The following is a 24,850-nucleotide window of genomic DNA, read 5'->3' on the forward strand; positions in this document are numbered from 1 at the left end:
TCCCTCCCCTCCTCTGCATCTTCCAATGACTCACATGCTCACCCTCCCCCCGTGTGTCATACGTTTTCACCCCTTCTCCTCCCGCCTCCCCTTCCCGCTATTGCTCCTCATTCGCCCACATTCGCTCACTTTCTCCACCAGGCTTCAAACAAGCTGCAGGTAACGTTTAAAAAGATTGATCTGTTTCTTCAGTCCCTCCATCCCTCTCATCCCGCTCCCCTCCCCCATCTCCTCGTCGCTACCTGCGCTGTCTTTTGCGTCTCATCTCTGTTGGTCCGTGCTCTCTGTCACTGACTGAAACGGGCGAGAAATTGAGCTGGTTTGTGGTCTGGAACAGTTTGACAGATTTTTAAGTAGGTGCGCATCACTGGTTTCTGATTCATGTCTTTCTCTGTGTGAGTGTGAGCATCTTCCTTGAGAGCCTCTTTTTCCACAGCTTTCCATCCTCAAGGCTGCGTCACTATCATCACAGTGTGTGTTCAAGTGGAAAAGAGGAAGAGAGTGTGAAGTCCTTGTTTTTCATATGAGTGCTTTTGGTATTTCACAGGCTATTTTCATACCGAGCTTCATCTTCACGCGCAGCTTTGCTTGCTCATGTGTTTCCTTCTCTAATTAAAATAACATAGACTGAGTGTATGAGCACTGGATGAAATCTGCATTTGAAATGAGGCCAATGTTCCCTTGTTTTTATTTATTTATTTATTTTAACAGGATGTCTATAGTGAATATTGTTGCCAGGGAGATCTTGGACTCCAGGGGAAACCCCACTGTGGAAGTAGATCTGCATACAGACAAAGGTTTAGAAAAAATAAAATCTCTTGTGTAATGTCTCAAATTAATGTTTAGATTATTTCATTAAGGTTAACTACATCCTTCTCCATCCTCTTTCCTCTCCCTCAACCTTTCACCCCATTACGTCTGCCTCCTCTATCCACCCACCAATCATATGCTTCGATTCCAGGTCTTTTCAGGGCTGCTGTTCCCAGTGGTGCCTCCACAGGCATCTACGAGGCTCTGGAGCTCCGAGATGGCGACAAGACTCGCTACAAGGGCAAAGGTTTGAACACTTACAAAGATGTCTCCCCTGCACTAAGCGCTCTTGTTTTTCTGCCTGTATCTGATTTTGCATGATGGTTCTTTTCCTTATTGTAACAAAATGGGGACTAACTGGCTCCACATGTTTTGCACTAAAGGTGTGACAAAGGCTGTTGCTCACATTAATGACACCCTTGGACCCGCCCTCATCCAGTCTGTGAGTACTTCACTTTGGCTCAGTTCAGTTTTGTTTACTGTACATAGCACGAGTTCACAACCAACAGTAACCTCAAGGTGCTTTCTGTTGTAAGTGAAATGTTATAGTATTACAGAGAGAACCAAAAACATCACATGCGCCTCTATCACCAAACAGTGTGGGAGAAGAAGACTCCATAGACTGTATATAGAAGATGGGTGAAGCCAGCATGACATTGATTTCTAGGTTGGCTCCACATTATGAAGCCTAGCTGTATTTATTTTGTTTTTGTTATACAGGCACACCTGCTAATTAGTGCTAAGTGACATACTGCTTAAAATACGAGAGGTTTACTCATCCTTTTGGATGGGCCATGCTTCATTGCAAGTCATATTATTAGTACTGTTGGTGCCAAAAGGCAGAGGTCCTGTTCATTAAGTGGAGTTTAGTGCTTGAGGCCTAGCAAACAACAACTGGCTCCAGCTCGTTGTGTTGGAATATATGCAGGTCAGAGTGTCCACACTCCTGTAATGTTAATTAGCCATAGAGACTACAGTCCCGTGTAAATATGTTATTTACCAGGCTAAGGTTTTGACTTTAAACTTGTGAGTCACTGTTGGACAGAACCCCAAGTCGCCATACAAGGAGCTGCAGATTTAGCATTTTGGCATTGGCTTCGTTTTGCTCAGAAGAAATCTTCAGCAGCATTTGGCTCAGGGAGGGGCAGCCATCTGTTGCAGCCAGTTAATTCTGAGGGTAAAGAGAAACAATGGGCAAAAACAAAGGGAGAAGATACACAGTTAATGTAGTGCAATAGTGACATAAAAATGCATAGGAAGAGAAGACGATGGGAGTGGAGAAGAAGTGATCAGTGCATCAGCTTAAGGCTACATCAGTGTAACTAAGGCAGGGGGTGGCCAACTCCAGGCTTCGAGAGCTGGTGTCCTGCAGGTTTTAGATATCACCCTGGATCAACAAGCCTGATTCAAATGATTAGTTCATTACTAGGCCTCTGGAGAACTTCAAGAAATGTTGAGGAGATAATTTAGCCATTTAAATCAGCTGTGATGGATCAAGGACACATCTAAAACCTGCAGGACACTGGCTCTCAAGGCCTGGAGTTGGCCACCCCTGAACTAAGGGATACCTCAGGGTCATCTAATCCAATACTAACTATAAGATGTATCAAAAAAAAGGGAGAGCTTGAACCCAAACCAGGAGAGATGGGCGCGATAGCTGAAGCACTGCCCCCCTTTTAAATCTGGAGGAACCACAAGTAAGCCTGTATTGTGAGAGCAAAATGCTCTATTAAAATAGTACATGATGGGGATTCATCCAGCAAAGTGATGGGATAAACAAAAGAATATTCAGTTTATGCTGCAGAACCTGATGAGCAGCCGAGCGGGACTGAAATGAAAAAATCTGTTTACTGTATGAGGAATATTGTGTTTTTCTTCCAGGGAATCAGTGTGCTGGAGCAGGAGAAGCTGGACAATGTGATGATTGAAATGGACGGCACTGACAACAAATGTAAGCCTCGCTCACATCTCGTGTGGGGTGATGGTATATATGTGTACTGACATGTTTCCGCATCAGTGAGTACCGACTGCATGTGTGCGTTATGTTTGTGACTGCCTCTATTTCGCCTCCAGCTAAGTTTGGTGCCAACTCTATTCTGGGAGTATCGCTGGCCATATGCAAAGCTGGCGCAGCAGAGAAAGGTGTCCCCCTGTACCGTCACATTGCTGACCTGGCAGGAAACAGAGAGCTGGTCCTCCCTGTTCCTGTGAGTTTTATAGTTGGTAAAAAAAATTAATTTTTCTCCAAACATAAATGACCAACCATAAAAAAAAAACCCACATCCATCTGACATTCTTTTAGGCTTTTAATGTGATCAATGGAGGCTCTCACGCTGGGAACAGGCTGGCCATGCAGGAATTCATGGTTCTTCCAGTGGGTGCCGAGTCTTTCCGTGATGCTCTGCGTGTGGGGGCGGAGCTCTACCAGACACTGAGAAGTGTCATAAAGGAGAAATATGGTCAGGATGCTACAAATGTGGGTGATGAAGGGGGGTTTGCCCCTAACATACAAGAGAACAGTGAAGGTAAGCACGGCGACCACCTGAAAACAATTTCCTTCAGCCTAATCTAACATATCGCTCCTGTTTCTTCCTGTCAGCTCTGGAGCTGATAAAGACAGCCATAGAGAAGGCGGGCTTCACAGATAAGGTGGTGATAGGAATGGATGTTGCTGCTTCAGAGTTCTTCAGCGAGGGCAAATATGACCTGGACTTTAAGTCTCCACCAAATGCTGCCCGCAACATCACCGCTGATGAGCTGGCCGCCATCTACCAGGGGTTCATTAATAACTACCCAGGTGTGTAATGTGGTGTGTGAGTACACATGTTCTCCAGAGAGCACAATGTGGCCACCTCTTAGTCATTAAAAAAAAAAAAGGGGGGGGGGGGGTGTTATTGATTTCTCTAAGCCTCAGTCAGCTTGAATCAAAGCATCAGGGCTATCGCAGTCGACTCCATATGTTTTTTTCCTCCCACCATATTTCTTTTGTCACATTTTAGAAAGAAATAGTCAAAGAAAAAGAGAAAAGGGGCGGCAGAAAGAGCCTGGTCTCGCCTCCCGACACATGAAGCTGTTAAGGAAGATTTAATTATGTGCTACATTGCAAATTTGGCAAGCGGGGTACTGCTCTGATGTGGGTCTTTACCCTGTAAATGGTGTGCATACTATTTGTGGGCTGTGTGCATGTTTGCATCTGTAATTAATATCAGTAGATCTAAAGGCATTAGAACAGCTACTAGTGATTTCAGCTAGCCTTGTGTTTCTCCTACAGTGTTGTAATATTTGAGTCATGGAGGAAAATGATCTTACCCATGTGTCTTTCCCTCTAGTGGTGTCTATTGAAGATCCTTTTGACCAGGATGACTGGCCCGCTTGGTCTCAGTTCACAGCCTCAGTGGGTATCCAGGTAAGATATTACAAATTATGCCATTATTATGTGGAAGTAGATCAGCGCAGCTCTTCTTCAACAGGTAATCTCGTATTCCTCCTCCTTCCATTAAACAAAGAACAGTCAAAATTAATGGTGCAGAAGTAAAGTCATCCTGTTTTTATTTAGCAGAATGAGCCAAGTCGTAAAAAGCAAGTTTCTATCAATATCCATACACATTAAAGCACGTACCCCTCCTCTCCCCTCCAATACTGCTGTCTTATTTATTCTATGTGGACCAGAACTTCATTTACACACTTAGGGATACAACAAAGGTTAATGTCCCCTGAATAAGTACACGTGATACTAATCCCCGTGCCCTTCACTTCACTCGTTGTGCAGGTTGTTGGAGATGACCTGACAGTCACCAACCCACGAAGAATACAACGAGCTGTGGAGGAAAAAGCCTGCAACTGTCTGCTCCTCAAAGTCAACCAGATTGGGTCTGTTACAGAGGCCATCAAAGCGTGAGTTGACTTTATGTGTTTCAAGCCAAAATCTGTGGGCACACACACGGATTGCAGTTATACTAATTTCCCCTCTGGTTTTCCAGGTGCAAGCTGGCACAGGAGAACGGCTGGGGCGTGATGGTGAGCCACCGCTCAGGAGAGACAGAGGACACTTTTATAGCTGACCTGGTGGTTGGTCTCTGCACTGGACAGGTAACACATGCAACAGTCTGACAGCTCATATCCCTCTGCTAGCTTAACTGCTTATTACTGATCACGTTTCATGCTCTAAGTTTTCCTTGGGTCCCGGTGCATAAGCAACATAACAGCAACATAACAGTGCAGCATCACACTTTGGGACCATACAAAGCAGCAATAATCAGAATCAGAATCAGCATACTTTATTAATCCCTAAGGAAATTATGTATGATTATTGTAATTATGTATAATAATATGTATTATACATGATAAAGCAGTGCAAATAAGAGCATGAGGTAATAAACAGATGTGGAAATGAAGCAGCTCAATATTCATTAACTTTTTACTGTACTTCTAAAAACAACTGAAGTCCTGAAATTAATAAGTTAACTAATCAGTGCATTGATAACAACAGTGAAATATCAATACAGTCAATTCAGTTTAGTTCAAGGTGCTTTATATTGGAAGGTAAAGACCCTAAATTGTTAGAAAGAAACCTTAACAGTCAGCCAGCCCACTTGGCAACAGTGGGAAGAAAGAACTCCCTGGCAGAACCAGGCTCAGGGTAGAGGCAGCCAACCACCGTTCCCAGTTGGGTGTGAGAGGGAAAAGAAGAGAGCAGAGACGGGACGAAACGCAAACTTTAGGAGAGAAACATACAAAACATTTGGTCATAAGATCTTCATAATACTAATAATTTGCAGCTTGTTTTTCTCAACACTTTTGTCTAAAAATATAATTTTAAGAATAGTAGTCAGAATTTGTAACATTATACACAGAATAATATATGTATTAAATATCAAAATGCCAGTTAGTTATTGCCTCGGTACAGAGTATTAGTTCTAAATGTGCAGAACCTGCTTGAGGGGAGTGTAACCCGGTTACGTTGTTCCCTAAATGCTTCATATGCAGGCAGTCTAAAGCTGAAAACAAGTAATAATCAAATTGTGAGGACTGCAGATCGAAACAACTTTATCCTCAGCACTGCACTTACTGGAGACTCCAGCAGTCCACCTCCCAAGTAGGAAGAGATCAGATAAACGTCGACAGGCGATCAGACATGTGGAGATTTGTTGAATTAATGATAAAAGTTCAGCCACGTCTGTAGCTGTTAGTGTTTTTTTTCTTCATTCAGATCAAAACTGGAGCTCCCTGTCGATCTGAACGCCTGGCCAAATACAATCAGCTCATGAGGTGGGTATCTGTAGCTTACATTGCATAAACGTATGTACATGGTATGCAAATGGATTCCTGTATAGCGCTTGCACTATTTTGATATTTCTCCTCTTGTCTTCATTCTTTTATCTGTTGTCATCTTCTTTCACATTCACCTTCCTGCTCTGCATTTCACCTCCTCTTCCTCTCAGGATTGAGGAAGAGCTGGGCGATCAGGCTCGCTTTGCTGGACACAACTTCCGCAACCCCAGCGCCATTTAGGGAGTGGGGTGCCGGTGTTCTTAGCAGACAAAATGAGAGAGAACAAAAAACCCCACGCATACATATAAATAGTGTCATATTTCCCTGATTAGTTCTATGTGGTGAGAAGTTTATGTGTATCAGCAAAGCACTAAACACACAAAGATGAACTTAAAAGCATCAAAACGAATTAGTTTTCACATTATAGCTACAATATATCGATCTAACACTTCAGTGAGTGATAGAGATGATTGCCTACAGCCAGCCTCCACGAATCCTAACAAAGCCTGGAGGAGGAAAAAAAAATCTACTGAACTACTGAGTTACACTCCCCTTCACGGGCTTGTTAGTTTCTCTCATTTTCCTGAGCCCCCTGACTCTCTCCTTTTCACTTGCTGCAGAAGTGTTTTGATCTTTTTTGTGCCCTGTTGTTTCCTCCTCTTCCCCCTCCTCTTCCTCCTCCTCCTGTTTAACAGCTTGCTGCAAAGTTGTGTCTGCTACTTTGTCTGTTCAAAGTGAAGCTTAATAAAGAGATGGATATATGTTAACTCTAACCAAAGATCTGGGTGTGTTTGTTTTGAAGAGAAGCCTCACTGTGCTTCTTTTCATAATTTGAGAGGTAAATATAATCGGTTATGGAGCAAAACTAGAAACCCATGTAGCTCTGAAATATTATCTTACAGGGTTTATGATTATAATTTCAAACCTGTGGTGCAATAAGGGAATCTTTTAGCACAAATGTTTTTTTCTATAGGGGTTTGTTTGTTTGTTTCGTGGTCTTTGTGACTGAAACAACTTCTGGATAAGAAGAATGAGTTGTTCATACTTAAAGACTTCCTATAATGGTTTGAATATTTCAAGCCTGTTCCGTGCCTCTTTCATGCAGGTAAAAACACTTTTGCAGGGAAACACCTGTGCATCCTCGATTTTAGGCACCTCCTGCTGCCTCCTCTGTCCTATAGATGCAATTTGGGAATGGATTTCTGGGTCACAGTCAGGAGGACACAGAAGACAAGGAGGCACAAAGTAGTAATGAGAAAAGCCCTGTGCCTTTGTCAGGTCATAGTTGCTGTAATGTTTCCTTTTAGTGACCCTGTGTGTTTTAAGACTTATCTTGTTAGTCTCTTTTTTTCATGCTCTATCCTGCCGTCATTGCGCAGCGTTTGTCTTTTAAGTTAAAGCAACTTTAATTACTTTAATTTAATCTGTGTGTGTTTGGGTCAAAGAGTCTCTCCAGCTTGACAGTTTGGTTTCACAGTTCATGCACAACAACAAAAAATGTTAAAGTTGTGTAGCTGTCTTGACTTCTTTACACATTGTGACTTAAACAGACTTCTGTGATGCACAGAAATTCATTAGAATCGCATCGTTAAATATAACCAGCTGTCAGAGGCAAACACCTGCTGTGTTGTCGTCAACAGTCTGTGTCATAGCAGATCATTTTGATACTACAGGAAAAGCACAGGTATTATTGGGAATATTTAAAAAGACCTGTTGCCGAGTGAAAAGTGGCTCAAATGTCACATCCACAGGCAGCAGTGCAGCAGCTTTTTTTTTTTTTTTTTTAATTATTAATCTTTTATACTGCATAAAAAATAGTCTTTAGAAACTGTTTTAAACAATGTTATTGCAGCAAGTATCACAGAAGGTGATGACTTTATATAATCTAATACAAAGAAGTTTATATTAGGAGAAGAGACAGTACACACACAAAGCAAAGACAGCTATACATATAGTGGATAGATTAGTGTAAAGTGGATGTAGGAGTGGAGACAGTTGAAGCGTGGGCTAATAAACGTGTAAATTATGTAAAGTAGTCTATTAATATACCAATCTTTTGATAAAGGTATAATAAATGTGCAGACCACATAGAAAAAAACATCGTAATAGGAAAACTAAACAACCCCTCCAACACACGGGCCCGTAATACCCTAAGATATACATTAGAAATAAATAAATGAGGTTAATAATGAAGTGTGTGGAATCTTGAGTTCAACAGGATAAAATGTAAATGAAATACAATAAAACATCATGTAAGCTATTTTAATTATGCTTTAGTTTGTTTACTGAATTTGAGATATTTCACTGAATGAAGCCATTTTATTGTTATATACTCAGCTTTTATTTAATAACAATAATTGTAGTATTACTATGTAACACTTGTTTACATTGTACTATTTTAATTTTTGTTGGATTTTATTTGGATTTTAAATTATTACAATTGGAACTGTATTACAATTAAACTTGTCTACTCCTTTTAGTTTTTACCGTGTTTTGTCGTTTTGTATTTTTTTTATTGATTTATCAATTTATACATTGCTTTATAAATTTAGCCTGCCTATTTCAGTTTTGTTGCAGGTTAGGGAGAAATAAAGCATGTCTTGTCTTAAAAGCGGAATATAATGCAGTAAAGTGGCTTTACAAAGTAAAATAGCAAAAATAAAGCAGAATATTGTAAAATAATCTGCCACATTCATGCAGTTTGAGTGTGTGCACCTTCACTTTATCTAAGTCAATGTGGGTCTTCTATAAGGAACAAAAATAAATTGAAATACAGAACATGTAATTATTAAATTAGTTTAAATTGGTTACATAGCTTCACACCTGGCTCTGACAGCTGCACAGGTGTGACTGCAGGTCAGGTATCAGCTGCACGCGCCGGGCAGCAGAGGGAGCGCGAGCGGGGCTCGGTTCCTGTCTCGCCCCGGTTGCTAGTGATGATGATGAAGGAACGCTGGAGCTGCGCAGGCGCACCGCGCACAGTCTCCGGCCGGGTTTCCATAGTTACCACACAATAGGAGACGGGACAGGGGGCTGAGTGAAGGGGAGAGAGAGGGACGGGAGCGGAGAGGGGAAGAGGAGGAGGAGGTCTGCAGAGCCGCTTGACTGGACACACCGCTGCAAGCTTTCCCCAGACAGACAGGAGCTGCTGGACAGCCTGGCGGACACACAACACGACAGAGATGTAATTGATCGTTTATTAATTGCCTAATTTTATCGCACGAGCCTTCTTTGTTAACTCGCACACACTGACATTAAAATGCCCAGTTTCCTGTTTTCTCTTTAGTCCACCTTCAGCAGAACCTCTGAGAACAAACAGTATTTGTTCTCGTTGTTTTTCTTCTCCTCCTCTTTCTGTTTCACTGCCAGATAAAACCATAGTTATTCACTGCGAGCCTTTCCATACAGTAAAGGTGACTCTGGAGGGACTAGGCAACAGAGACATAGAGACCCTCCCTCTTGATCCCCTCCCTCTTCAGAGTTTTGGCCCTCTCTCTGCGCCTCTCTTCCTCTTTCTCCCTGCCTCACTACTCCCTCCTTCTCCCTCCTCCTTCTCCTTCGCCAGCCTCCCCCTCCCCTCTTCTCTCTCTCTCTCTCTCTCTCTCTCTCTCCTTATGCAAATCACGCCCTCTCCTCTCTCCCTTTCTCTCACCCAACGTGCATCCCTCTCTCTGGCTCACCCCTCCGCTGAAAAAATTTGTGACTGTAAGAACAGAAGAGAGGGGCATTAAAAAAAAAGTGCAAGTCGTCTTAGAGGAAGAGGGGGGAGTAGGTAGGGTGGGAGAGGGGTGGGGGGCAAAAGAGAAAAGGGGGCGAAAGGGGGTGGGGAAGAGGCGAGGGTACGCATCAATTTGTACAGTCTTCAGTTGGCACCCCTGTATTTTTCCTACAACGAATAGCAAGAGATTTCCTCTGCATTATTGTTATGATCGGAGCCCGTTGCAATATGAGCCAGCACGAGTCTCTGTTGACAGACGACCGGGCTCTGAGGTGTACGTGTCAGCGTGCAACATAAAACGACAAAACAGGGAGAGAAAGGAAAAGAGAGAGTGAGAGGAGTGGGAGCACGCATCGCTGGATATTATAGGTAAGGAGAAGGAAAATGGATGCTTATACTTGTGTGTTTGGAGCTATTCCTGCTGGCCACGCTTGTGCTCTCCCTCCCATTTTTTCTCCCCTTCTTTGTGCATTAATGATCATCCTGCGTTATGGCTAAATTATGTCCCGGTGAATTAATGTGAACTGAGCGCACGACGCGCACCCACATTCCAGCGAGGAAAAGGGAGAGCCGGTGCGAAATGCCATGATTCGCCATTCCATATCATCTTTCCTTTTTTTTTTTTTTTTTTTTTTTAAAAAAAGGAAGATATGTGGAGCGTCTGGAAACAGCACTGCACAGGCATCCATTCTGACTGGGGAACATGTATGTGCTGCTGAACACGTCTCTTCCCCCCGTCGTGGATGGTCTGTGAAGGCAGACCATAGAGCAGCTTTGGCCGGTCTCCTCTGCATGTGTATCAATAACATTAGCAGCAAGAAAGAAGAAAGAGTCGTTGCGGTGCCCCGCTCGCTGGTGATGTAAGCAGAGCAACTGCATGCTGCTGCTTTGCATCACATGCAGTGGCCAATTTGTTGATAATATACGTGCTGTGTGCATGCATGTGCGTTAGGAGGGGAACTTGTGGTGTAAATGCAGTTGTTTTCCGACCACAGCTGAGGACTTGCCGGTGGACCACAGACAGGCCAGTAGCTGCCACCTGTAACTGAGATGCATTGTGTGTGTGTGTGTGTGTGTGTGTGTGTGTGTACAGAAACCCACCAGGCAGGCTCTGAATGCTTCTACTTCAGTGTCATGAACTTCGTTGTGTGTGTGTGAATAAGGGGACTGTACATGCACACAGCACGCACTGCATCGCCTCTAAATATGTGTGGAGAGTGTGTACAGTGATGAAGATTTTACTCATAAAACTGAATCAGTCACTGCAGCATGCACTAATTAATGCATAGCCATGTGTAGTGAGGCTGCTACGGGCTTTACTTGCTTTAAATAAACACACATACAAGCGTATTTACAGACTCCACGCCACAGCTCTGCTAACTACTCTTTTTTTTCTTTCTTTTCATCCAGCGGTGTGCACTATTTATATCCTCATTCAATATACATGAGCCATTTTTTCATCATAGTGGTACATGAATGGATGGATTAGTCGAGCCCCTGCGAAGTAGTCTGGCTATGTTGTCGATCAAATGGATAAAAGATCTTGATAGTGTGTGTTTTCCCTAATGGTTGGCTTGGCTGGATAAATAAGCATGTGATTCTGCTGGCCATAACCAGGTCATGTGGGTTAACCACAAGTGGCTGTGGGTTCGGGCTGTTGTTGTGAAGGTGGAAGGAGGGAGGAGGGGGGGTGTGGCCGCATATTCCCAAGATGTTTTGCTGGAGTTCTTCTGCAGACTGCGATCCGAAGTGAAGTCTACCAATCAGCACCTTTTCTGCTCTGCATGTATTATCAGTCAGGGTGGGTTAACCTATTGTGCTGTTAAGGTTTTGGGCTGCTGTGGTGAAAACAAGGGTGCAGAGGCTGTTTTGAGTCCAGTGGAAAGCAGTTGTGCTGATACAGTGTGAAGCATGCTGGGAATTTAAATGTGGTAACTGGGCTTTTGCAGTTGTAAACTCAGATGTTTTCAACAATGTCACAAATTCCTGAACCCTGCGCTCAATGATGATACCAAATCTTGCCATCATTTCATGAACTCATGTTTACTCAAAGCCTTGTGTTCTCATTAGGTTTTCCATGTTTTTGTTTATGCTTCTTCACAGGTTTTGGTAGCTCTCGTCGTGTAGTACAGCCCAGTCAGTAAGCAGCTGGAACCAGTTCAGTCCCTGCAATGGCTTGTGTTGTAAAATGGACGTTGTAAAGAAGAAATAATGAAAACAAGGACACACAAAGAATCGGTATGCATAAGGCCTATGTCTGCTTTCCATGATGATGTCAGCGATTGTGTACCTGCCTAACTCTTGATTACTGCTTCCACATTATAATTAGTTCAATATGTGATCAAATTTCAAAATGGCCAGAGTAACTGAGATATAAATTATTTATTTGGTTGCGAAAGGCCGTCTAAAAAACAGATTCCACATGTAAATTTGATTTCTTTTACCTCCCTCCCTTCTTCCCTGTATCCTCCTGTTCCTCCTCTCTATTTCCTCCTCTTTTATTCACTACATCTTGTCGTCCTTGTTAAATTCCACCTTGGATTGAATGAGGTTGACTTCCCTTCAGCCTGATTTAACTCTGTGTTTGCTACAATCACTTCTTTATTTCTCCATGCATACTGCGATGTTCCTGTATAATTGTCCAGTTTTAACACTTTCCCCACATGCCACGTTTCCTTCTTTCGCTGCACTTTGCTTCGCAGATGCCCATGCGCAGTGGGCGACGGCGGGGGGCAAGTGAGGAAAGAAGGGGCAGACGCCCGCACCCCAGCCCCTCTCGCCCTGAACGCAACGACAGACAGACGGTTAGACCCCGCCTATCTTATTATCTCCTTTCTCCTGTCACTGTTTGGGCCATATATTAACGTGTACGTGTACATAATGAACAATAAAGGCCTTCCTGTGTTTCTTGAATTTTTGTGTGTGAATGTGTTGTCAGTGAATGAGTCATCCCTGTGATTGCCATAGATGTACCCCTTGCAGTGTCAGAATTGTTAGAGTATGTGTTTTACACCGTAGCACTTTGAAATCTTTGATGTTTCATGTTTGACACTGGTGTGTATGTGTATGTGTGTGTGTGTGAGAGAGCGTGAGTGCATGCAAGCGAAGCTTTGTTCTAAAAACAGACCTAGGCCTATTAGGGATTCAAAAGCGTCACTACAGAATTAAAAGTCTTGTGTTGTTTTAGCAAAGAGGTGCTGGTGAGGAATTGGCTGGAAATCGCTTCAGTCGCAGATCACAAGGGCATGATTCATCAGAGAGTGAGGGGGAGGAACTTGTGTCTCCTCCAAAGAGGCAGAAAGTTCAGGTTTGTGTTACATTTCATCAACTTGTTATATAAAGACCTAATACAAAGCTTTGATTTAAATGAATCACCTAAAAGGGGACGCCTCAAATAGATATATATTATTATTTTCTGCCATCATGTAGATAGCAGATATTACAGTTTAACTTTTTACCTCACCCTCAAATCATCTTTTCTTGTTAGGATTCAGCCCCTACTCCAATTCCTCCAACATCAACACACTCGACTGACAGCTCAGCTCCTTCCACTGTCCCACCTCCAACCTCAGTTGCCAGCCAATCCCGTGAGAGTGACAATGAAGATGGCCAATCTCAGGGCAGCAGGAGTTCAGTTGTAGGGAGCCTGGCCAATAGCAGTAGCAGTCTGAGCAGCGGGAGAGATATAGACCAGGACAATCGTTCCTCATCCCCAAGTCTTTCCGCTTCCCCTTTGGGGAGCCTGGACTCTGACTCTGATGGCCCCGATTCACCAAAGCAAGGAGACCGGGAGAAAGGTAAAGAGGGGGGCGCGGGGAAGGTGACAGGAGAGGATAGGAGAGTGCTGCGGGAGGGGAGGGGTGAGGAGCCCTGTGGAGATGGAGAAAAGCGAGATGTGGATGCAAGAATTGAGGACTGTCCATCTCTTAAGCCCCCCTCCACTCCCTGCTCTTCCTCTGGACTGACTCCCTCTCTCCGTGGAGCAGGAGATTCATCAAATGACAGCAATAGTGGGAGAAAGTCATATTTCTCCCTGGACTCTAAGCTGATGTGTAAAGTTGAGTACAGCGGACCGACCAGCGTTGATGCTGCGCTAAGCAGCAGAATGACTTGCAAAGCCAGCACACAGTGCGTGACCAAGACAACTATCTCCGGAGGAGATTATTCCCATAACAGCCCCAACATTCCCCATTCCCTGCCCCCTCCACTTCCTCCTCCACCTGCCCTGAAGCCTTTGGAGCTTGGGGCACAAAACATGCCTACTGAGGTTAAGGCAGAAAGAGACAAAATGGAAAAAGGAGACAAACTTCTGGACAAGTCTCAGTCCACTCCACCTTCTCTGTTGCCACAGACTGGTCCCCAGCCTCAGTCCCAGTCTCAGCCTCAGACCCAACCCTCCTCCCACCCTCACCACTACAGTTCCACCAGCTGGCAGGGTGGCACGGCAACTGGTTGCCAGGCTAGCTGGGGCTACACCCGTTACCCTGGCAACCACCACCCACACCAACCACAGCACCAGCCCCCAGTTCAGCAGCAGCAACTTCCCTCCGTTTACAACCCTCCATCCTCTCGCCACTCCTCTTCCCACCCCTCTTACCTCCCCCATCCTCACCCCCACCCTCACAGGGAGTACCTTCCCAGGTATGCTGGAGGGGGAGGAGACAGAGAGAGGGGGGGTGCAGGAGAGAGGGAGAGGGGAGTGAGGGGGGAGTGTGGGGGGAGGGAGATCAACCGGGAGTTCTCCGCTCCGATTGGCAACAGTAGTAACAATAGCAGCGGGGCAAATAGTAACAGTCCTTGTGGTGGGATGGGTGGGCCCAATAGCATCCAAGGCAGAGACTTTGGAGCGCTGTCAGTCAGTCAGAACCGGGAATTCCAAGGTTCTGGGAGAGATGGACCTAACTTGGGGCCAGAAAGAAGAGACTTTGCTCCGGCTTTCAGAGACAGGGAGCGTGAAAGGGAGCGTGAAGGAGGAAGGGAGTTTAATCTGCCAAACCAAAACCAGAGTAGAGACTTTGGCCCCAGTGGAGCCAGTGGGGGGCATCCCAGAGACAAAGATGGGAGCAGATGGGGTGAGTTTGGGGGCCAGACGAGAGACGTTGTGGGGAGCAGTAACCCTAACAACAACTCCATCCCACAGGGAAACCCCCCAAGTTCAACCAGCGGGCTACCTGTCACCCCCATGCTGAACCGTGACCCACCTGCATCTCCCCAAAACAATCCCAGTCACACTACTCATCCTTCCCTGCCGCAACACCCCCACCCACATCCCCCAAACTCATCGAACCGGGACTTACCTCCTCCCATCGACCAGGCACAAACGCCCTCCTCTGGGGCGGATCACTTTCACAGGGAGTATCCACCCACCGGAGGAAAAGACTTCCCTGCTGGTGCGCCTCCTTCCACTGGTACAAATCGGGAGTACCTAAACTCCCCTGGAGTAACTCCTAACCTGGGACGAGAGTATTCAGGGCCTGGGGGAACGCAGCACCCCCACCCACCTCATCCCCACTACCAATCTGGGCCCAGAGACAGAGAGAGAGACTCAAATCTGCGAGACACTTCTCTATACCAAAACCGTGGAGGCCCAAATCAACCCCCTGCACTCTCTCCTTCCTCCTCTTCTAGCCATCACGGACACCCTTTGAATGCTCCTTATCCCCCTCCACCCCCTCAGCCCCCTCTACCCCCACCTCAAGCCTCCCACACCCAACAACCCCCCTCAGGAATGGCACCTAATGTACGTCCTCCACACTACCAGTCTTCTGCCCAGACTCCTCCGACACCCCTTTCTCCTTTACCCAGCCCATCTACCAATCAGATGGGAGCTTTCTCATCTTTTCCCCCTGGCTCCTCCTCTGCAGCCAGCATGCCGCTTCCAGCAACAGGTGTGTCATCTAGCTGTTCGCCTGGATGCCGCCCTTCCTCTTATCATAGCACTTTGAACAACCACCCTCCTTTCAGTGGATCTTACCACTCTAACGGAAACAACAGCAGTACTATGGCCAACAGCAGCAGCAGCAGCAACAGTAGCGCACCCAACAGCAGCAATACCAATCCACAGTCACTCTCGCCTCAGAATGTCTCAAAGGGACCTCCACCCCTTAGTAACTCCGCCAGCAGCAACAACAATGGCATCTCCACACCTGCCTCCAGTTCTTCGCTCCCTGGTGGAGACGGACATTCGGATTCAGGCCCGCCTCCTACACCGGTCATTAAGGAAGAACCAATAGAAGACAGGGAAGAAAGTGAAAGCCCACAACCTGTGATGAGAAGCCCCTCGCCTGAACCAAAACCTGTAGACATTCCTATCCACGCCAGCCAGTCAGCACGGTAAAGTCAGCCTAATTGAGATTGTAAATGTGTACACTCCCTGTAATTAACAGCAGCGATAATTGTTACGATGGTGCTGCTGACTCCTGATGATTGTAATAATGATGTACTACATCGGTGTCTCTCGTGACTCTAGGTTTCACAAGGTCCTCGACCGCGGCAGTGGGAACTCCTGCGCCCGCAGCGATGTCCTCTTTGTCCCCCTGGATGGCTCCAAACTGTGGAAGAAGAGGAATGAGATGATTGAAAGGGCCCGCAGGGAGGTGGAGCAGAGAGCCCGAGACCTGCGAGAGAAAGAAAGGGAACGAGAGAGGGAGCGCGAGCGTGAAAGGGAGCTCGATCGGCATCTACAGGTGTGCACATTTCAGGGTGATAATCATGTCAGATGTAATGGATTTGATGTCGTTTAAATTGGTCAGTTTAATGGGAGGGGAGTAAAGCAGACCAAAGCACATGTGATTTACTGTCTTCTCCTATTTCCTCTTCAGCAGCAAAAGGATGCCAGCGCTGCTGGAGGAGGTCGCCAGGGCTCCTCACTCTTCTTTCCTTCCTCATCCTCGATCATCCTCGACCCTTCGTCTTCTTCCGCTTGTTCCTCGGGCAACCCCGTCTCCCATCCTCCTCCTCATCCACAACATCATCACTCACATCCTCATGCTCACCTTCCTCCGACACACCATCTCCACCCTACTCTCTCCCACTCTATCCCCCACTCCCTCCTCTTACCATCCATGGGTGGGTCACCAGCAGTGGTTGGCGGCCCTCAGGGGGCCCTGGGAATAGGTTTAGGAGGACCATATTTAGGCCCTGACACCCCAGCGCTGAGAACTCTGAGTGAATATGCTCGCCCCCACGCTATGTCTCCACTTGGGGTGGCAAGTCGTGCCCCGGCACACCACCCACAAGTTCATCATGGTCATCCCCACGTCCACCCCTCATTCTTTCTTCCTCAGTTTCAGAATCATGCTTTAGCTCACCCACACCACTTGCCCACTGATGCAGCTACTGCAGCAGCCATCTTGGGATTTTTGTATGGTGGCAGCCTGGAAGGTGGTCCAGGTGTTGGTGGTCACCCGGGAATGGCAGGGGGCCCAGTACCTGGAGGGATTGGGGGTGCAGGATTGGGAGGTGTCGGCTTTCCTCATGCAATGGCTGCACACCGAGATCGGATAAAGCCAGGATTTGAGTTTAAGAGTGATGAGCGGGTTTACCCACCAGGGTCTATACCTGATCCTGCAGTCCTTGCTCATTCACATTCACATGCTCACGCCAGTGCCCATGCGCATGCACACTCTCTGCTCCTTGGAGGCAGTGCAGTGGGCAGTAATGAGGTATCAATCTATGGCACTCCGCCTCCACCAGCTCCACTTGGCCCACCTCACCTCCAGAACCCAACTCTGGCCCCTGTAACTCGACCTCCCAACCCTCCTGCTCCGCAGTCCCTGTCGAATCCACCCCCTTCATCTCTGCTCCCACCCACACTCCCCTCTCACCCTTCATCTGCTCCCCCGGCTCCCCCAGCTGCCTCTGCCGCTCCTCCCCCGGCTCCTCCTCAACCTGCCCCACCGACCTCCAACGCTACCTCACTTCACCACCCTGTCCCCCATTCTTCCTTTCTCGGCTCCCTGTCCTCTCATCAGCCACCAGCCCCTGCCCCGGCCGCTGCCCCTGAGACCTACCCCACTCCCACTCGCTCTCCTGCCTCTTACGAGCGAGAACGGAGTGGAGAAAGAGAGCGGGAGAGGGAGAGGGACAGAGCAGCTCTGCCGGCCTTTGGGGACAGAGAGCGAGAAAGAGAGAGGGAGAGAGAAAGGGGAGGAAGTGTTGGAGGCGGAGGAGGAGGAAGCGGAGGAGGGGGAGGGGGAGGGGGAAGTGGAGCCAGTACAGGTGGAGGAGGTGGAGGAGAGAATCTGGGGCGTCTTCAGATGCTAAATGTGACGCCTCATCATCACCAGCATTCACACATCCACTCACATCTTCACCTGCACCAGCAAGACACAGGTACCCACTGCTACTAACTATGCAATTGTCTATACCAACTCATCAATCTTCAGATTTCACAGACGTGTAGCTCAGAAAATTCCTGGAGTCAAAAGTTTATCTTACAGAACTTGTTACAGGAAAGGATAAAGCTGGTGATGTTCTGTAAAGCACAGACACCAATAAAGAAGAAAGCCAGAGGTTTTCCGGTGGTAGTTTTTTGGGTTTTTTTCCCTTGTAGTAAATGTGTCTAGCCCAGAACAAATGCACGTTTTTAAGAAAAACTAAAAATTATATTTGTGACCTATTTTAAAAGATTTCCCTCTTTATTGTACGAGTACATCTAAAATGGGCACGGCGCTGAAAAGTGTTGACCGAACACACTGATGGTTCTGCTCATTGGAAAAACAAAAAACAGTGCCAGCCTTATCCTTTAACTCCAGTATAATTACTTTTTGTATTAGTTTAGCTCAGCGCTGAACACAGCTTTTCTGTGATTGCATAGTTTTCTCTGAAACATCTGACCATTGTTATTCAAAGACATTTGTTTTATCAAGAGAAGTAAAGAGATGATTGTGCACTCAGATCTCTGTTTGGGAACAACAAGGAGCAGCTCACCCATCTTTAAATCCAAATTGTACATATTGACATTTGGAATGCACACTGACAAGTTTATATCTGGCTGTGATCATGAAGTTTCAGGACTTTTCTCATAAAAAGAAATCGAAATATATAACCAAGTTTGGCTGTTCTCCTCTTTAAGGTCGTCTCTGTGTGAACTGCCTCTAGCACTGCTTCTATAGTTGGAAAGCTCCTAGGAAGTCTCGATTTGACCGTTTGCACTGTGTGCTCTGTGAACTCGAACCTTTGCAAGGAGCAAACATCTACTTTTGTGTCAAACCGACCCGACTTTCATGTCGAGGATCGCCCCTAGTGATTAAAAGCCGAGTTTGTGGCTAAAACGTGAAGACCTAGCAGCTGTTTTCAGTGGGAAAACCTGCTATGTCGAAGCTCAAAGGTGCGCAACCAGGAGCATGCTGATCATTTGAATTAATTACTCTGGGTGAATTCTGTTGTAACATCCTGAGGCATCTGAGGGAAAACATTTGGCTGAAACAGCCTCGATTATGCGTAACATCGTATGCAGGTACACAGCTTAATGAAAACATATTGTTTTCTTGGCAACAACACCACCAGCCCACCACCAGATCTAGCCAGATTTGGCTCCTTGTGAACTTGCCCAATTCTATAAAAAGAGATCCAGAGCCTATCACAGACACATGGGGTAGTGCTTTTGAATATAGATGACCTTAAAGGGGGGATTTAAATCAATATTAATGAGTCTTTATGGGCGGTGCCAGAATGTCATACGACAGATTATATTATTACTAAAGTACAAACTCTAAAGAAAATCAAACTTTATTTGTACTTGTCAATGTTTGTAAGGCTCTTAAGTTCACGTTTTTACCCCTTTATTGAATAAATGAGCCTAATGTCACAGTATCAGTAGTGACAGCTGCTCTGACTTAATCTAAAGCTTTTAAGTGTTAACAAACAGCGCTATAATGCAGCAACAATAATCTCCTGTATTTCCTATTACATCACTGGCATCCAGCGGCGGGCGGGGTTCACCCCCTGATGGACCCGTTGGCATCGGGGTCTCCATTGGCACGCCTCCCTTACCCAGGAGCCACACTAGGCACCCCTATCCTGGCACACCCCCTCACTGACAGCGAGGTGCTCCGCCAACAGCTGTTCGGTGAGGAGAAGGCTCCTCGTCCATGTACTAGTTCAGTTTTCTTCTCTAAAAACACCGTGTTGAAAGCTAAAGAAGAAACATTTTGACACTGGCGGCGATGAATGATCCCTCTTTTTCTTTCTCCCTTTCCCACTTGCTGCTGCGGCTGCTCTTTCCTCTCTGTTTTGGTGACAGGTGCTCCTTTCCGTGACTTGCCCCAGCCTTCCTCCCTCACCGGCCCTATGTCTGCAGCCCATCAGCTCCAGGCCATGCAGCAGGCCCAGAGCGCAGAGCTGCAGATCCAGAGACTGGCCCTGGAACAGCAGTGGATCCATCATCATCACCACCACTCCCTCACCCAGGATGAGTATTACAGGTACAGAGGCTGTGCGTCCACTGCAGCTGCCAGTGTTTGACTCTAGCTATTCAATTTTTTCAGATGATTTGTAACACAATAACCACTTAACAGTATAAACTTTAGGCTCTATCCTAATTACGACAAATATTAATACAAACCATCCTTAAATGCACTTCACAGGAAAATGTTGAGGTCACAGTGATTCAGCTGTAGAATCAGGTACGACAGCAATGCTACAGGCCTGGCTGCCCATCTCTGTTTTCATTTCCTCATGAAGGTCAGGCTGCTTAGTTTGGGGTCAGCATACACTCTATTTTAACAACATTGTGGGTTTTGAGTTCTTGGCTGCTAGCTTTTTGTAGCCTGGTCTCTTTGATAGATGCTGGTGAAGTGATGTTGTGCTAGCTGGAGTTTATAGTTGTTCCTGGCCCGGGTGCATTTTGCACTTTACCGTCATGTTCATGTTCTTTAAGTAAAATTAAAGTAGCTCATTATCTCCAGTCCTCATAGACCACATACTGTTTTCTCCTTCCACACGAACTGTGTAGCACAACTGAGCAGGAAAAGCAAATGTTGATTAACTTTTTTTAAATCGGAAAAAATGATGCAGAAAATTGAAAAACAGATGGAACATAATTGTTCGATGAGTATCGGGTTGATTAGGGAAAGTGTGATTACTGACTTTAATACAATAATGTGCTACTTTTCTTCACTGCGGGTAAATATAATTTAATTACAGTGCTGTGTGACACCCAGCACTGCCTTGGGTGGTGGTATCCTTTTTTTGCTTGACCAACCGTGAGACCCTGAACACAGCTGGGTGGCTGTCATGTAAGACAAATGGAAACCGAATCTTTGAACATATAGGAAGCCAGAAGCTTTTTATTCATCCAAATATGCTCTGATAAATATGTTCTGATATAATGACCACTACTGTTACTGAGGCACTGTTTTACAGACTAATTCATCTGAACGCATTGCTGAGCCTTTAAGCTTTATCTTCTGTATATTTAAAATTAACAGAAAAAAAATACTACAGAGTACTATCTTTTAAGAAATAATTAAAATTCCTTTACATTTTTTTTTTTGGATTTAGAAAGGACCTTTGGGTGGTAACAAAATGCTGCAAAGTCTGTGTTACCTTATTTGAATTTTACAGGTTTTCTTGGTATTTCTGATTCACCTAACACAAACCTGGTTAAAAACTGTTACAATGCTGATAATTTTCTGTGGAGCCACCAGCCCTTATTAGTCTGTTCCACTGGTAGGAATCTTTGAATCTACGACTAGGCTTTGTCAAAGTACTGTTCAAGCTTTGAAGACTCCTATGGGTGGAAAACAATTAGAATTGGCTCCATATGTCAGTTTGGAATAAAAATAAAGCTGTTTCTTTTATCCTTCATTTTTTAAGAGACTGTCTTGCATTTTATCACCTTAAACAAATAAAATCTGAATGCAGGAAGCAATCTTCCTGAATATACTAGCATTTCTCTCTGTATATTTATATTTAGTTTTTTATCTGTTGTTCCCTGGTCGCATTCATTAATACACAGTCCTGGTAAAAAGAAACTGCATCCTCAATTTAAAGGATACATCAAGATGTAATAAAATTCACCAGAAGCTTTCTTATGGCTTCCATAGCAAAAGCGGTTAAGTAGCAGCTAGGAACTGCTAATCAAAATCACTTGATTAATTGACGATCAATGAGTGTGGCTGTCAATAAAAGCAGAAGTTTTAGCAGATTGCTGGTTTGAAGCATTCAGGTTTGTGTTAACACAAAGCCAAGAAGGAAAGAATGAGCAGTGATCTTAGTCTGTTAGTCTGGGAAGGGTTATAAGGCCAATTTGAAGTGCAACAAATTCACCCCAGAGTCAGAGAAACTTAAAAAAAAACCAAGCGCTACATCTCAGACTCTATAGGCCAAAGTGAGCAAGTTAAATGTTAAAGTTCATGACAGCACAATTAGAAAAAGAACAAGTATGGCTTGGTTGGAAGAGTTGGCTGCAAAGCTGCACCTGGATAAACCGCAAGATTTCTGGAACAATATATGGCCTAATATGCCATGTTGTTTTCCTACTCAAATTTAATAATGTCCTGATATGTAAAATCTTAGAAGTTAAAGAGGGTGTACTTTCTTTTGATCATGACTGTAGTTGGTTGTGTGTTGGGGCATAGGAAGACCAAAATCAGTAAAAATGTCCCTAAATCTGACGTTTGGCCTCACACGTTGTTTGGATGTGTTCAGTAGCAGAAATCTGCATGCTACATTTTGATCTGCCTCTAAACAAGACTTGATCAGGCTGACTCTACAAACATCACTGATGTTATTTTTGTAGATGAAGACCGAAGGGAAGTTTTAATCACGGGGACGAGTCTTTGAAGCGTTTTCCGACACACTTGTGCCGAGATGAAATCAAACCTCCGTCCAACACCTTAGGTTAATGCACTCATTCGATTCCTCCTCTCACTTTTTAGTCACCTGAAGAAAGAGAGCGACAAGACCCTGTGAGGGAGGGGCACCAACAAACAGCAGCATGGAGAAAAACCAAGGGAGAGTGTGCGCAAGAAGAGAACACATACAGCGAAACAAAAAAAGCACTGAAGACTCCGAACAGAGGTCGGACTCGTGGACAGGGAAATCGCAGAAGGAAACGAGAAGATTTTGAAGGATTAACAAAAGAGGGAGGAGGGCGTGAAAACCTTGCACAGAGTCCCCGCGAACGGCACCAGACTCCAGCGCTTTCCTGCATAATGTTGTTTTGTATTGTGCTCTGTACAGTATATTAGATGGGGGCAGCAATAGTGAAGTACAGTATATGTAAAATACTTGATGCCAGAAGGAATGTGTACATGAGTCCCTTTTATGTCATTGCATGTAGCTATAGGCGCTTATTCTGAACTGGTGGAACTTTTGGTTCTATTTTTAGTAATTACCCCCTCCTTTGTATCTGAGGGGCGTTCAATATGCATGAGACCAGCATTTTAGTGTTCTGTTATGTTTACGATCAATAGCATTGTTATAATGATTAATGTTGTCCGTTTGTTGATAATGATATAATTATATATACAGCACATATTATTTGTATTATTTTTTTACATTTTCATGGTATGGCAGTCAGTTTTTATTTTTTACGTTCAATTTAACTTGTGAAACAAGATGCAAAGGAAGGCAAAAAAATCTGGAAATAAATTATAATCTTTTTTTTTTGCTAGTTTCTCGAGTGCTCGTGTGTGTGTGTGCACTGTGCCCCCCCCCCCCAAACCCCACCTCTGCTCCAGCTCTTACATTCAGAGTATTTCCCCTGTCTTTGTTTTATACAAGTCACTCATGCACAAAGCATATCAAATTCTTCTCTCCCCCCCCCCCCCCCCCCCCTCTCTCTTTCTTGCTCCCCTTCTTTCTCTTCATCGCTCACTCCCTCCCTCTCTTGGTGAGTGTGGCTAATAGGAGACACATGGGATGAGTGTGAGACATGGGAGTTGAGTCGCTCCAGTGAACACCAGCCACCCTGTAGAGTGAGCATTCCTTACTGCACTGTAAAAATGAAGAGTGGGGAGGAAAAAAAAAGATATAAAGACAGAAATGAAAAGAAAGGAGGAGCTGTGAGAGTGTGATTTACGGACACTGCTGAAGGCTGGGGGCTGTGTGTGTTCTCACCGCGTCCTGCCAGAGGAATCTCCTTCAAAACGGATACGGATCAGTGAATACGTCCTTTTTACGTCAGGCAGAGTCTCTGCTGGCTCACGGAGCTGCTCAAACAAACTTCACGTTATCGCAGCCTTTAATATTTTTACTGATGTGCTCTGTCTAACGTGGATCCTCAGAGGCCTCAAATCTGCATCCCTTTTGTGCAATAAAAGCTCCTCGTACTGTTGTGGCACTGACTGATGGCCTTATGATGAAATATATATATTGTACAGGCCATTCTGTTGAGTTGGTATGTAGGTTGTGGGCCATTTAAAGTCACCTTGAATAAGTGTGTCAGTGTAATGTAAAGTGATTTCTAGCAGGACAAACCTGATTTCCCCCCTGGTGACATCGCATCTGGGGGTTATTATTAGCACTTCATCAGTCCTTTCCCAAGATGGATGAGGACGTAGGGAAAGGTATAGATGAAAGACATATGAGGTTGTTTGAGGGATTCTATGTGGCTGGCATTTGCCTCTTTTTATACCGGTAAGTGGACAGAAAACAAAGAAATATTATTTTACTGCTTGTTACTGCAAATATCTAATCAGCCGATCATGTGGCAGCAGCTCAGAGGATTTGGGCTTCTAAACATGGTCAAGACAACCTGCTGAAGTTCAAACTGAGCATCAGAATGAGGAAGAAAGGTGATTTCAATGACTTTGTGCGTGGTGTGGCTGCTGGTGCATGAGAATTTCAGAAAATGCAAATCTATTGAGATTTTCCAACACAATGAGAAAATTGTAGCCGCTCTTTGGGTGAAAATGCCCTGTTGATGCCAGAGGTCAGAGGAGGGCAGCCAGACCGCTGGCAAGAAGTCAGGTGAGTAAAGTTTTCTTAGTGTATTTAGATACCTGCTAATAAGTAATTAGCAGGTATCTGCATCTGATACAGTTTGATAAACAACTGACAGCTTAGCACTCAAACGTTTTGTCCACATACTGGCCCCCAAGA

At 45.1% G+C, this 24,850-nt stretch overlaps 2 protein-coding genes across 4 annotated transcripts; both read left to right on the forward strand.

The window, feature by feature from the left end:
- Positions 1 to 10: 10 nt before the first annotated feature.
- LOC120732459 (gamma-enolase-like) lies at positions 11 to 6,854 on the forward strand. 3 transcript variants are annotated; one of them, XM_040030076.1, is made up of 13 exons: positions 11 to 159; positions 712 to 797; positions 962 to 1,057; positions 1,194 to 1,252; positions 2,692 to 2,761; positions 2,884 to 3,017; positions 3,113 to 3,335; positions 3,410 to 3,607; positions 4,140 to 4,216; positions 4,580 to 4,704; positions 4,791 to 4,899; positions 6,020 to 6,078; positions 6,252 to 6,854. In XM_040030076.1, the coding sequence occupies exons 1-13, from the start codon at positions 26 to 28 to the stop codon at positions 6,319 to 6,321; spliced, it is 1,440 nt and encodes a 479-aa protein (XP_039886010.1). In that variant the 5' UTR covers positions 11 to 25; the 3' UTR covers positions 6,322 to 6,854. The 3 variants fall into 3 exon arrangements, with proteins under 3 accessions (XP_039886010.1, XP_039886011.1, XP_039886012.1); XM_040030077.1 differs by lacking the exon at positions 11 to 159 and adding an exon at positions 194 to 357; XM_040030078.1 differs by lacking the exon at positions 11 to 159 and adding an exon at positions 194 to 353.
- Positions 6,855 to 9,895: 3,041 nt separating this feature from the next.
- atn1 (atrophin 1) lies at positions 9,896 to 23,413 on the forward strand. Its single transcript, XM_040030080.1, has 10 exons — positions 9,896 to 10,168; positions 11,903 to 12,037; positions 12,502 to 12,603; positions 12,987 to 13,106; positions 13,287 to 16,132; positions 16,269 to 16,485; positions 16,621 to 18,133; positions 19,728 to 19,871; positions 20,046 to 20,226; positions 22,684 to 23,413. The coding sequence occupies exons 2-10, from the start codon at positions 12,011 to 12,013 to the stop codon at positions 22,715 to 22,717; spliced, it is 5,184 nt and encodes a 1,727-aa protein (XP_039886014.1). The 5' UTR covers positions 9,896 to 10,168; positions 11,903 to 12,010; the 3' UTR covers positions 22,718 to 23,413.
- Positions 23,414 to 24,850: the final 1,437 nt, after the last annotated feature.

Source organism: Simochromis diagramma, unplaced genomic scaffold (genome assembly GCF_900408965.1).
Source record: "Simochromis diagramma unplaced genomic scaffold, fSimDia1.1 OVJJ01000361.1, whole genome shotgun sequence".
Taxonomy (NCBI): Eukaryota; Metazoa; Chordata; class Actinopteri; order Cichliformes; family Cichlidae; genus Simochromis; species Simochromis diagramma.